General features: G+C 38.1%; 1 protein-coding gene across 1 annotated transcript; it reads right to left on the bottom strand.

Annotated features, from left to right (window-relative positions):
* Positions 1-2687: 2687 nt before the first annotated feature.
* Positions 2688-12568, bottom strand: LOC133021303 (interleukin-10 receptor subunit beta-like). Its single transcript, XM_061088080.1, has 7 exons — positions 12415-12568; positions 10095-10218; positions 8807-8988; positions 6480-6634; positions 6164-6221; positions 5428-5573; positions 2688-3462 (listed from the first exon to the last, which is right to left on the bottom strand). Exons 1-7 carry the CDS (start codon positions 12491-12493, stop codon positions 3370-3372), a joined length of 837 nt encoding a protein of 278 aa, XP_060944063.1. The 5' UTR covers positions 12494-12568; the 3' UTR covers positions 2688-3369.
* Between the last annotated feature and the right edge of the window lie 1118 nt (positions 12569-13686).

Below are 13686 nucleotides of genomic sequence, written 5' to 3'. Positions count from 1 at the left end.
AAAGTAAAATGTCTGTCTGCTTCCCCAAATGGTTTAACTATATGTAACGGATTTGATCTTTCCCTGGAGATGTTAACCCAGTTTTTCCTATAGCTCTCCTCATCCCGCAAAGTAAAAGGTGCATCCATCACACCATTTGTACTTTTATCTTCTCTGTATAATCCATGGGTTTGTTTGTTTAGTTTCTTCGCTCCCTTGCTTCCTTTCCTCTGTTAGATTGTCAGAACTGTGAACTAAAATTGGGGTTTCTCTTTAATTCTTTCTTTTTGCTTCTAGGGATTGATAACTTTTAGTGTAATTTCTCCAAACATTTTCTATATCTTGATTTCGGTCTATTTCCTCATTTCCCATCTCAGATAAGTACTTAAACAGTTTCAACATTTTGGTTGCATCCCTTTCCCACACTGCTCATACTCATGATCCTCACCACATCTTGCACACCTTCTTTTTCCTTTACATGTCATAGCAGTATGACCAAATCTTTGACATTTAAAGGATCTTATCGGTTTTGGTATATATTACCTCACTGTTTATGCCATGTATCCCGCATTCTTGTAAATTATCATCAAAATGGTCACCCGCTTCCTCCAAATTACTCATCATTTGTTTTCTTGCCCCTACTCTGCCAAAAGAATGTCCTTGTTTCTCTTTTTCTTTCACCCTACTGGCTGATTTCCGTACACTCCCCACTCTATCCCATTCCCATAACCCATAACTGTGCCTAACCCCCGCCATTTTCGCTTCTCTGTTGGATCTCCCCATACCTTCCAGAGTGATCCCTTGCCTCCGATTAACAGATGTCACCCGCAGTTTCCTGTTGGATTCATCAGTCATGTCTACTCTCACCTTTGAACTTTTAACCATAAGTCAACAACGTTTTGAAAACAAATTACGCTCCATATCGTCAGTTGCCCTGGCAACAGTGTTTACAGTTAGGTGCTTTTTAAAGATTGGTGCTGATATTTTCTTGTTTAAATTTCTTGCTCTTCTACATGTATGCAGACAGACTGGGGTCATACCTTGGACCTCGTATGCACCCTGGGTTTGAAAGTATCCTTTGCCGAATTGCTATATTTTTTAAATATCTGAGAACAAATGTTCATTCAACTGTGATCACCAGTGGTAAATATTGTCTTAACCCACTGGTCGTACACTCACATCTTTAATGAGCACAGCATTTCAATGTTCTGCCCAATATTTGATTGCCAAAGCACTCTGAATATTCTCTTACCAATGATCTGACAGTTTTAACTCTGTGTGTCTGTCATCCTTAAATATTGTTGCTCCAGTTAAAGCTAGGACAAAGGCATCTGAGAGAAAACTACCTTGGATAAATGACAATTTTAGAAGCTGTAAAAGGGATTGTAGGAAATCAGAGCGAAGATGGAGAGAAATCTGGACTCTCAATTCATTACAATATCACAAAGGAATTTTTATTACAACCCAACAATATGGTTAAGGCACATACTATTTCTCTGAACTGATATCTACCCACCAGCAAAACCCTAGATGTTTATTTGACTGATGGTCGATCAGTTGGTTAATCTACCTCCTCCTTGTGCCCCAGTTAATAATGATGCAGACTGTGAGAAGTTCTCTGTCTAATGGTTCTGTTCGATTATACTGCGTGGCAGTGTGGGTTCATCTGCTGTTAAAAAAACGGGACTAGATCCCTTCCTCCTTTAGAATTAGAGGCCAATTTCAAAATTACCAACACGTGCTCAGTCCTTGTACTGCTGGACCTGAGTGCAACCTTTGACACCATAGACCACTACCTCTTATTGGACAGCCCGAGGCACTAGGTAGGGGTTTCTGTTATGGTTTTAGATTGGTATAAATTTTACCTCACAAACATAAGGTTCTGTGTTTCTGTAAATAATATTTTTGTGAAGTATGGGGTTCCCCAGGGGTCAGTTTTGGGGTCCAATTATATTTTCCTTATGCATGCTGCCCTTGGGTCACATCATAAACAAGCAGGGTGTTTCATTGAATTTTTATGCGGAGTACCGTGTTAAACCCACAGACCCTGGTTTGTTGAGTTCTCTAAACCAGTGGCTCTCAAACTTTTTCTGTCATGCCCATCTTTGGATCTAGAATATTTTTCATGCCCGAACCGCTCCCCTGCCCCAACAAAATTATGACAAAATACACATGAACATTAAATCCACATTTCTTTCAGGAATTTCTGATGTGCAAATACAAAACCTTTTTAAACAACTTTTTGTGACATTTGTCGCTTTTTTCAAAAAATTGTGCCATAACTGCTTAAATTCAACTTAATTGAAGTACTTTTGGAGATATTTATCACTACATTCTTCCATCAGTCTGTACTTTTTCAATAATAGAGAAAAAATGTATTCAATTATAATCACTTTGTTACAAAGATGATAAAGCTCAACCAAAAAGAACACATGCATGTGACTGGGGTGTAATTTTTCTAAGTATCTTCTTAATTTGTTGGGTCTCATAGAGTTTTCAGACATAAAATACACACTTGTCTCTCCTCATGCTCTACCGCATTGACTGTGCACCCAAGAGCAAGATAGGCTTCATCGTACTTTCTTTTCAACTTGGTTTTTGAACACTGTCTCTTGTTTGTCCCTGACAGGCTGCTTTACGTGAACGAGCTCTGATCTCACTGTGTGTGTCTCTGAGAGTGAGTGGAATCACTGCTGTAAACAACTGTCGTCTGTCAGATCATTTTAATTGGACCTGAGCACATGCCTAGGTAAATACTGCCATCTGCTGGTCTTTTATTGGATCATATCAACCCTGCTGCAAAGAAACTTGGCGTCTGGGTTGACAGCAATTTAACTTTTAACGCTAACACAGCTGATACATCATATTTTAATCCTCTCTGAAATATTTCAATATTATTTTGAAACTTTAACTTTTAAAGACATAGAAATTATTTTATATGCTTTTATTACATTACATTGTGACTATTGTAGCAGACTTTTTACTTCCCTAACCCAAACATCTATTGATCGACTCCAGACTCCACAGAACTAATTTGCCAGGCTTCTAGGGTCTTTGTTTGATTTTTCTCTCTCCATGGCCTTTCTCCAAGCTACATATCAGATCTTTCAGTATTTTATGAGCCGTCATGTGCTGTACATTAAGATCCTCGGGCAGAGATCTTCTGTGTGTTCCAAGTATTAGATTATAAACTATAAACTAAAGGGTACAGGCATTTCTTGTTGCCCTGACACATTTATATCTCAACTGTTGAAAATTTTGCCAATCCGTTGGGGTCTTTGAGCTCTGTGCTTTTACCCAAATGCCTTAACTTTAGCAACTCAGAGATTTCTGGTGAAAACCAGGGGTAAGATCTGCTTTTTAAAGGGAGCATGCTTATTTGCTAAGGAATTAAATGATTCGGACTTTGTGATAGATCTCCTCCGGTGGGTGGGAATTCTGCATGACCAAGTAGATGTTGGAGTTGGGTGGTGCCAGCAGATACTAGATATAGGAAAGAGGCAAGTTGATTCAGATTTGTGCTTCAGTTTTTGTTGATTGCTTAAACCAGGGGTGGGCAAACTTTTTGACTCGCGGGCCACAATGGGTTCAAAAATTTGACAGAGGGCCGGGCCAGGAACAGATGGATGGAGTGTTTGTGTGAACTAATATAAATGACATGGAAAAATCATTAGATGAAAGGATTTGGCCTTTACCAAGTAGCAAAGCACTTATTTGCAAGGCCATTTAACATAAACCCGCCTTCAGAAAAAGGCTTGCTAGCCTTTGCTATTTCGAATGCCCTCTAAAAAAGATGCCTTGGTAGATGACTCTTTAAACGCAGTATGTCTGTGAAAAAAATGTTGCTGAGTCTGTAAAGTAGGCAAAGAGTAAAAGCGAAGGGAGATCATGTGCCCTTTCGAGCCCTATACACCACACTCCCGGGCAAATTTAATTTAGCTGGCGCTGTTATCCAAAGCGACTTACAATAAGTCAGGGGCGTTTCTAGGATTGAAAGAAGGGGGGGGCTTAGCCCCTAAGGATGCAGAATGTTTGCGCGCAGACAGTTCATAGATTGGTTCAATCAGAAAGAGTGTGATTTTTCTCTGTATCTTTGCTTGCAATCATTCAGTATAAGATAACAGAAGAGACAGAATCTCCATCACACCGGCTCCTTCAGCCCTGTCAGTCTGGGTTACAACCCAGAACATCAAGAATCAAGAAAGTACGATTTCTTCAAAAATAAAGCAAAACTACAAAGTTCTATAAGCATGTGCCATTAAAGTGCTACAAAATTGTTAGTTCAAAAAAAAAAAAAAAAAAAAATTTAATTTCAATTTTTTTTTTTTTTATCTGGACAAGTTCGGCGGGCCGGATAAAAAAGCCCAGCAGGCCGTATACGGCCCGCGGGCCGTACTTTGCCCATGTCTGGCTTAAACAGTCGTGTTCACTCATTTTCAAAACAGTTAACAGACAGGCTGAAACAGAGGCAGACAATCTAAAATGATACATTTAGTTTAGGCTTAGTCAGTCAAATGAATCGTAATTACAGTATGTGCAATAAAGCACAAGATAATTTTACTATTTTATTTAATTTACAAAAAATGTAACCCTGCCCTTTTGAGATTAAGATTATCTGTTGAAATGCAGAAAAAAAGAGACTCGGTCCAGACTTTCTCCCGAGGTTGCCTTTCCCACATTAACAATGCATTAGATTCTCCACTCCGACATGTTCACAACAGCAACAAATCCTCCGGAAGACTGAGGTGAGGGTTGACGCAGCAGTTAGAGGCAGAATGTAACACATTAATTGCTGCGGAGATCACTTGATTTTGTCAACACCAGCCTTGCGCTATTATCACCAAGAACTCTCTTTACATCTTCGTCTGTGTTTGTGTTTTATTTTAGGTGTTTTAATTTTGTGTTTTAACTGTTGCCCCCCCCCCTCCCCCCCACTTGCTCACGTCAATCCTGTGGAGGATCTCCAGCTGTATTCGCACATAATCTCCTCCAAAGTTTCTGCTGACTTTGCACTAGGGGGCCAGCAGACAAAGACCGAAGAAACTCAGGAGAATCTCACTCAGACATTTGCGTTCACACATACACCTCCTCCTCCAACTGAGAAGACTTCTGTTGTGCTAAGACGGTGATGATGGAGATCAAGGGGATCCCAGTTTCCTTAAGTGTCTTAACAATTGAGAAAAACTTAATTTATATTAATACAAAATGTCATTAATAAAATGGTTAAATATCCAACTGAAGGGACACTTTCTGAGTCTAACATGAATGCCAACATTTAAGATCCAATTACATGCATACATCTGAAATCAGCATGCCAATTTTGTGAACATTTAAGATCATGCTTTGTTGCTCCCCAAATTAGTTGTCCGAATTTTAAGGTGAATCTGTGATTACAAACGAACCTTGTAAACAAAAACAGTACACGCACATAGATATAAACATACACACCTCTTTGAAGTGCTGCGGCAGTGAATCTGTAGGACAAAGAAAGTGAGATATACTTTTCCGATACACCACCACAATCACAACCAGAGCCGCTGCCATTGCCATGAAGACAAATGTCAGAATTGCTGCCACCCAAGGAGGTTCTTGTTCTACAGAAAAATCAGACAAAGAACAGCAGAAGTAATCAGTATTTTTTACCGTACAGTAAAAAAGCCTAATGGATGCTGCTAAAAATCCTGATGATGTTTTCTTACACCTGACATCTATTGCACTTCTGTCCGTCCTGAGAGAGGGATCCCTCACATGTGGCTCTCTCTGAGGTTTCTACATATTTTTACCTGTGAAAAGGGTTTTTAGTAGTTTTTCCTTACTCTTGTTGAGGGTTAAGGACAGAGGATGTCACACAATGTTAAAGCCCCATGAGACGAATTGTTATTTGTGAATGTGGGCTATACAAATAAAACTTGATTGATTGATTGATTGATTGATTGATACTTGTGTATCAGTACTAATGAGATATCTACATGTAATCCCAAAATTTTACTTTTACTGATAATTTCCTTTTATAAATGGTTTAAGCAAAAAACATATTAATTAGGGCAACATCGTAGACATAACCTTCGAAACAACGTTGTGCTTCCATTAACATTGCCAGTTAACACAAATAATGGGAAGAGGAGAAAAAAAACTCATGTTATTATGACTAAGGAAAATTCATGTATTAATTCAAGATGCTTACCACATTGCATCTTCAGAAATCGTACGAGTGTACTTAAGTAACTGGACTTGCTTGTGATCTAGAACCGAAGAATACTCTTCGAACAGAGTTGAAACATCTTCAAGAAACAAAAGCAAGTCCAGTTGCCTACGTTCACTTGAACAACTTCTGAAGATACCATAAGAAGCATACTTGGGTAGAGATTTGTTTGTCAAGTGTCAAGCAATTAATCATTTCCCCAAACATAATGCTTTGTCTTTTGCTCCTAAAAGTCTTCCACACAAATCTATATATAATACATAAGAGATCTTCTTAGAAATAAAAAACATGTATCCACCTTGTGTTTCTGGCTGTCCTTCCAGTAGGTGATTTCGTAAGTGGCAAAAATGTAAACATTTCTGAGGGTTGAGATCACCATCACTGGGTCTATAATGCTGACTTCGATAGCGGCCCCATTAGACACAAGAGAGACATTGGGTGAACCAATGATGGCTGGGGAAGAAAGAGAAAAGAATGGGTCACAGCTTCTTTAATGGCACAAAAAGTAAGGAGGAAGCTGTTCTTCAAGACCGAACAAAGCTTTGGTCCTGAATTAAACAATGGAAAAGCTAAATTTCCAGACCGTAGTTGTAAATACAAAAAGGTTATTGACTTGATTTGACATATAAATTGTGTATTGTGTGTTAAAGCTGCTTGGTAAGACCACATTAGGAGCAGTACGTTTTGGATCTCAAGTTGATTTTATTGATTAATGAGGCAAGTTTAGCTTTTTTTTTATTCATGGCTGCGATATTCCATTATCCCCTTCTGTATGTATACTCTGTAATCTAGATACACTTAGCACAAATTCAACACAGTCCTACTAGTAACCTTAACAATCGCCGGGAAACTTTAGTATTTATAATACTTGGTCAATGCATTAGTAAATTAGAATATTGCTGTCTATCTACTATTATTAACAAAATTAATGGGAGTTTTAATATACTATGCATTGAAGGGGTGCGTGTTTTACATTTTCTAGGACAGTCTGGCCTTCATCATTTGTGCATACGCATGGTCTGAGGAAGTAATAGATTTGCTAGTACTTTGCGAACAAATTTAGGTGAGAACATATTGATATATCCCAGATAAACGTTCGTACGCAAGGTTTAACCACATTTTTGTGCGTACGCACTGTTTGTGAATGAGGCCCAATGTTAGTTCAAGGGACTTTGACCTTTGACCATGTACAGTACATCTAGTTCAAAAGTCCAAGTGAATATTGAACCAAACTCATCCACTGAGTGGAGGGGTTATATTTGACATTGAGACAGAGACTCTGAGTGGATGGGTTATATGTTACATTGTGCCAGAGACACTGAGTGGACAGGTTTATATTTTACATTGAGACAGAGACTGAGTGGAAGGGTTTATACGTTACATTGAGACAGAGACTCTGAGTTGACGGGTTATATTTTACATTGAGACAGAGACTCTGAGTTGACGGGTTATATTTTACATTGAGACAGAGACTCTGAGTTGACGGGTTATACAGTTTCACATTCAGAATGAAAGAGCAGAGAAGTTGGATCTTGAGCACATTGTTGAGGACCTCATTATGCAAAAGTATTACAAAGAGCTGTTCAGACAGGTGTGTGCAACAAATCAACCATTTGTTATATTTCACTCTTTAGCTGCTTTATTCTCGTTTTAATTGGTTTAAGTGGCAGCAGTTTGATCTATGTAGCTTAATGCTCAAATTAAAATTAACAGTGTTGTCTAATCTATAGCTGTAAGTTACCATTATCTACTGTAACCATCAATTATCAACTGTTTTGCAGAGGCTTTAAGTTGCCTAACTTGTTTTCACATAGAACAATACCATAACCAATGCATGGTAACCTATTGATGTCCTTTATTTTAATACTTTCATCAAATATCCTTATTATCAACATCTTAACTGAAATACGTTTTACTTTTATCTCAGTACATTTTTGTTAGTACTGGAGTAAAATGTCTTCTAACTTAAATAAAGTACTTTTATTGGACTTTCAAGCTCTGCTTAAGTAATAGTAAATAAGGAAAATATTTGGCTCTTTAGCTGTAAATGCTTCACTGTGTTCACCAGGATGAGCAATCTCCATCTGCTCTTTTTAAATGGTTGTGTAAAATTGGTTGTTAAAACTTGCTGAAAACAGCTACCTCCTGTTGTTTGAAATAACTAAATGAGCACTGTGAAGCCTGAACCAGAACAGTATATGGTCTCTAAATGGTCTTTATGTATATAGCACCTTTTTTTTATTCTTGATGACACTCAAAGCGCTTCACACACACATTCTACAGTGCATCCATTTGCAGCTCTTTTGCAAACTGAATTTTCAGTGGGTTTGGCATCCGTTAAATTACAGTTATTTAGCTACATTACAAAAAACTAAATCAGATTTTTTTGGTAGACCAATCAATTATGTAATCTTTATTTGAATTCTGGTGGCTGATGATTCAGCTAAACAAATTATTTTTAATACATCTCATCATAAGTTTTTACAAGATATGTCTCTGAGAGAAGATCACTTGTATTTCCAGATACAGTACAGTCACTGTGCACCTTTTGTTAACATTGACCTCTTTAAATGAACATGTGCAGAGTTTAAGTGTTAAGCCATGACACACAGCGGTTCTACTCACTGTCTTTGTCCAAGGTAATGTGGTTACTTTCCACCCAGGCAGAACTCTCTGACCCCAATTGCGCCCGCACTCGGCCAGTATACTTTCCATTCTCAGTGATGGATGGAAGGATGAGGCGAGTGAAGTCACATTCAAGGGTGGAGATGTTCACACACCCTGTTGTGTAGGTTGTGACTGAAGTTCTGTGAACAAATATTGCACAGGTATTACCAATTTGCCAGCAATGATTTCAGTTAGTAAGTGTGTTTGTAATTACAACATACAAAAAGTATTGGAAGAACCCTTGATGTTTGACCCTGGGCTTGATTACAAGCAAGTCTGCTAATACTTTAGATTAATTTGCATTTTTAAAGCTACATTAATTGTGCTGAAGACATATTGTCATTTTAACCCTCACATTTAGCGTTTGATCACCCTAATGTGCATACAAGCAACATCAAACAGACACAGAGCAACATTAGCACTTTATTTGGAGTTGGGTTTGTGTCCAGAATCCAGCAGAATGAGGATCACATATTTAACATGTTATTATCATTCACTTAATGTGACTGATAGAACTGTCTGTTAGAAAACAACTGCTTATACACAGTAAATATCCCGCTGTTCCAGATCAACTTTAAGCCTTTTGCATAAATAAAGTCTGCAGAGGCTCTCAATTGGACATTTGTGTTCACACATACACCAGTGCATGTCTGAAAGCAGCTTTAGTATTAATTTGGAATTGTGTTAAAGTTCTTCTGAGGAATTCAAGTCCAATTAAAAATATCAGCTGTCCTGAGGGAAATATCAGGCTCTGTTTTCTGCTGAGCAGGTAGTGGACAGTGGCTTCAAACAGCTGCCTGCTATACTGAAAGTGATGATGAAAGTGTAATGTGTCTGCCTCTCTTTGCAGCTTAGTTTTGTTCGTCAAAGTTTATTAAGGTCATTATTTGTCTGCCATTTGGAGATGGGCAGATATCTTGCCTCTTGTTCATCCTGTAGTAGTTCAGCTGTGTCTCCTTTAGTATGAAAGCGTTGTCAACTCAACTCACACTTGGCTTGAAACATCTACTTTCAGACTCTGTCGCAGTAGTTGAACAAACATAGAACACAGTTTCATTTTACTTAACTGTATTAGATATTTGTGGCCATCACACAGCAGCACAATAGATAGGTATCTCTATAAATTAAGAGAGGTAGCATGTGGAACAGCAGTGATAAGTAAAGTCATAAAAAATTCAAAACAGACACAAACTGATCTACATGGCACTGACAGGGTTTCTTGGTGCGTATGTTAGTGTTGACTCACTTGTACTCCGTTCTGTAGACCAGGTTGTTGGCTGCCCCTTTAGATGGATTCCAACTTAGCACCAGGTTCATGTTGTAGGAGGTCAAGTTCACATTTGTGGGTCTGCTGAGGATTCCCAATACCACTGCAAACATATTAAAATTAAGTAGGAATTATCATAATTACACTCAGGGATGGAGACTTTAGACACTTGCCGACTACGTAGACCTGCACCCATGCAATAATCCAATCGGCTAATCATATGGCGTCAATGCAATTGTCAGTTAATGTTCACATTAAAGGGATAGTTCATCCAAAAATGAAATTTCTGTCATCATCTACTCACCACTATGCAGATGGAGGGGTAGGTTAAGTATCTGAGTCCACAAACACTTCTGCAGTCTCAGGGGTAAACTTTGTTAGAGCAGAATCCAATACAATCGAAGTCAATGGTGAGTACTTCTTTAGATATAATAAAATCGTTCTGTTCAGGTCACTAATCAGCTACACTGTTTATCCCTGAGACTCCAAAAGTGTTTCTAGCGAACACTAATCAGACGTAATTATATAAGTTTATTTTATGTTTGTTTGTTTCACCCTCTACCACACACACTGCGAGACAAGACATGGAGCGCACAGCCAGGACATCAGGGTTAAAGTGAGAGGAACGATCAAGATTCATTATCCGACATCATCGAAAGATAACTAAATAAATGTGCTTGTTTTTGTCTTTGTGAAGACCGACAGAAACGAGCAGACAACAACATACACACTGAAGGCGGGAAGTTCTTTCCGCGCATTATGACGCAACGCAGTGTTATCCATCAACCTACCTAACCCTAACCCCCAGATTACGATCGGGACCCAACTTTGTCAGGCTAATCGATAACACAAAGCTGGTAATTAATTTGTTAAGTCAACACATGCTTTCCTACATTTAATTTGAGTGCATGAACGTAAAGGGGCAGTGTTTACTGCATATGACCATCACCGACATGGACAATTGTAATGGCAGCAAAGAGGAGCAAACTGTTATATTTGAAAAATATGGGAAGTATAAACAGATTATCCGGACTAAAAAAACACAGGTACAGCTGCTAAATGCAGGAAGGACAGCTGTTAAAAAATCCTGATTGTGTGGAACACTTGGGAAAAATATATATTACGTGGACACAACATAATAATGGAAACGAGAAACACACCCAGAACATCAATATCAGTAACTCCCACAAGTATAGAAACATAAGAATATGCAGACTGTCTGTGGTTTTGTGAGCACATTGTTCATATGTGTCAGGTTGGTTATGTTTGGCTCCAGCAACTGACAAAGGTTTATCATGCCCTCTGATGAGAGGCTATATCTTTCATAAAGATACTCATCGGAGTAGGTTCTTATCTTATTTTGCTCCATGGGATCCTCTAAGAATGCTGATGTCATGATTCAAAGGAATTGATTGGTCAGTGGGTGGTGTTTTTATACAGGTTCATCTCTAATCTCCAATTTTACCATAAAGTTAGGAGTTCAGCATAAGTTTCCATGGTGATTAACCCTTAAGTTAACCTGAAGTTACCCTGATAAATCCCGCGGATATCTTCAAGATAATATTAATTTGGATCAAATGTACCTCTTTAATGAACATGGGCTGAATTTTCAAATGAAAAGCCATGACAGACTGAGTCTCTACTTAGTGTCTTTATCCAAAGTAATGTGGTTACTTCCCACACAAAAAACACATGTTAATACTAGGTGTGTACAGGGTCTAAGATAATGCTCCATGTCACAAAGCAAAAAACTAAACCTGGTGTAATTAACATGACAGTGAGCTCAGTAATCTTCAGTGCCCTCCCCAGTCAGCAGATGTAAATCCAGGAGAACCATTGGGATGTGAAAGAACAGGAGATGGTGCATCTGACAAATCTGCAGACATTATGTGATGTCATCATGTCAACATGGAAGTACTGAGGCTGTGTGACAGCAGTTGCAGGAACTATACCCAGGATCAGTAAAGTGTTCATTGAATGCTCAAATGGTGGTTATATCAAACAGAAATGTCATGGTCATGACTACTGCCCTTGAATAAAGCCACAACTACTTGTGTTGCCTTTGTTATGATCATCCTCAGGGTATCAAAATTCACTCTTCATACATTATTTCACCAAAAGTAGCATCTCTACCCGAGGTATATGAATAATATGGACAAGAAATAAGAAACATAACGTTCATTTTCTGAGCAGGTGATCAATCCATCAGTATCAAACATTTAGGCTATATGTTATTCAACGTATTTTCCTGAACAGTTGACACCTGACACACAGCGGCTCCGCGACAAAGTGAAATTACCTGTGGGTGTAGAAAGAGTCAGGAGGAAGGCAATGATGATGACTGACATCTCTCTTTGAGGCTCCTCTGAGGTTATCATTAAGTCCAGCAAGTGTGTGACGAGCTGTTTCACTTCTGAACCGAGTGTTTCCTAGTAGAGTTCACTCTCAAGAGGCGGAGTGTCCGCGGAAACGAAACTGCCGTAGTTTTCCAGTAATCTGACAGTTGGTGACGCTGTAAAAAAAGACCACTCATGTTGACAGCGGCTTCTACAAGGGGAGGGGCTACAGCAGGTGTGTGTATGCGCCTGTGTTTTGGGAGTGGGAGGGAGAGCAGAGGAAGATTTCCAAGGGAAGTTATCCCCTCCCTAATTGCTATAAATTATATATATATGATTCATTTTCCACTTGTAATGACTTAATTTTTCAACCAATATTATTCATAATCATAAATACCAAATATGTATCTATTTTCAGTATTTTACCCTTTAAAATAGCACTTGTTAATAAAATAGCCCAACTATTTATTTTTTATATTTAAGAAAACACGAAAGATATCAACAATAATGAAAAAAATATTATTTTCAAAAATACTAAATGATATTGGGATTTATTTCTGTTGTGTAAACACAGACTGGCACATGTATTTTTTTTACATTTTTAGTTTTGTGTAGTTACACATTTAGCGAAAAAATCCTCTTAACACAGTAAGGACAATTATGGCTCCCATCCACAACCCCCCGCCAAAACTGCTTTAGAAATATTACATATTAATAATATTTCAATATCACATGATATAACAACTTCAGTTCTGTTCAGACCAGGTTCAGACTTACCTAATATTATTTTATGTCCAGTAATGTAACCCTTTAAAAAATAGAAATATATTTTAGGTGGAAATAGATGTATGACATATTTTTGAGATTATCAAAGCCTCAGAATGTATGGTCAAATATGGATCTATCACATGTATTTGTTTACTCATGAATTTTGACCTATCCAATATGGCAACAAAAGTGACACATGGCATCGACATGTGTAACATATGTCAATGAGATATCTATCTTGAGCATGAACCTAGCTCAGCAAACGCCATATTACAAACACATTTGGGATGAGATTAATTCCAATATAGCCCTAAGAGATTTGGGAATTACATGGTTGAATGAAAACTAATGTAGACCTTTTCAATATTAGCAAATCAAACACAAGCCAAAGAAAATAGCAAGAGTGATCCAAATAAGACTTTGATGAAGAGTCAATTAACCCTGTGTACCCAGAGCACTGATAACGT

The sequence above is a fragment of the Limanda limanda genome, chromosome 16, assembly GCF_963576545.1.
Source record: "Limanda limanda chromosome 16, fLimLim1.1, whole genome shotgun sequence".
NCBI classification, from domain to species: Eukaryota; Metazoa; Chordata; class Actinopteri; order Pleuronectiformes; family Pleuronectidae; genus Limanda; species Limanda limanda.
This window is presented reverse-complemented; position numbering and strand designations above follow the sequence as displayed.

What these genes read in the sequence shown, in the direction of transcription:
- LOC133021303 (XM_061088080.1), bottom strand. Translation starts at nt 12,493, where the DNA reads ATGATAACCTCAGAGGAGCCTCAAAGAGAGATGTCAGTCATCATCATT. An exon ending in GTCTACAGAACGGAGTACAA is followed by an intron (nt 8,989 to 10,094) that starts GTGAGTCAACAC and finishes ATTTGTTCACAG; the next exon opens with AACTTCAGTCACAACCTACA. An exon ending in AGGACAGCCAGAAACACAAG is followed by an intron (nt 6,222 to 6,479) that starts GTGGATACATGT and finishes CTTCGGTTCTAG; the next exon opens with ATCACAAGCAAGTCCAGTTA.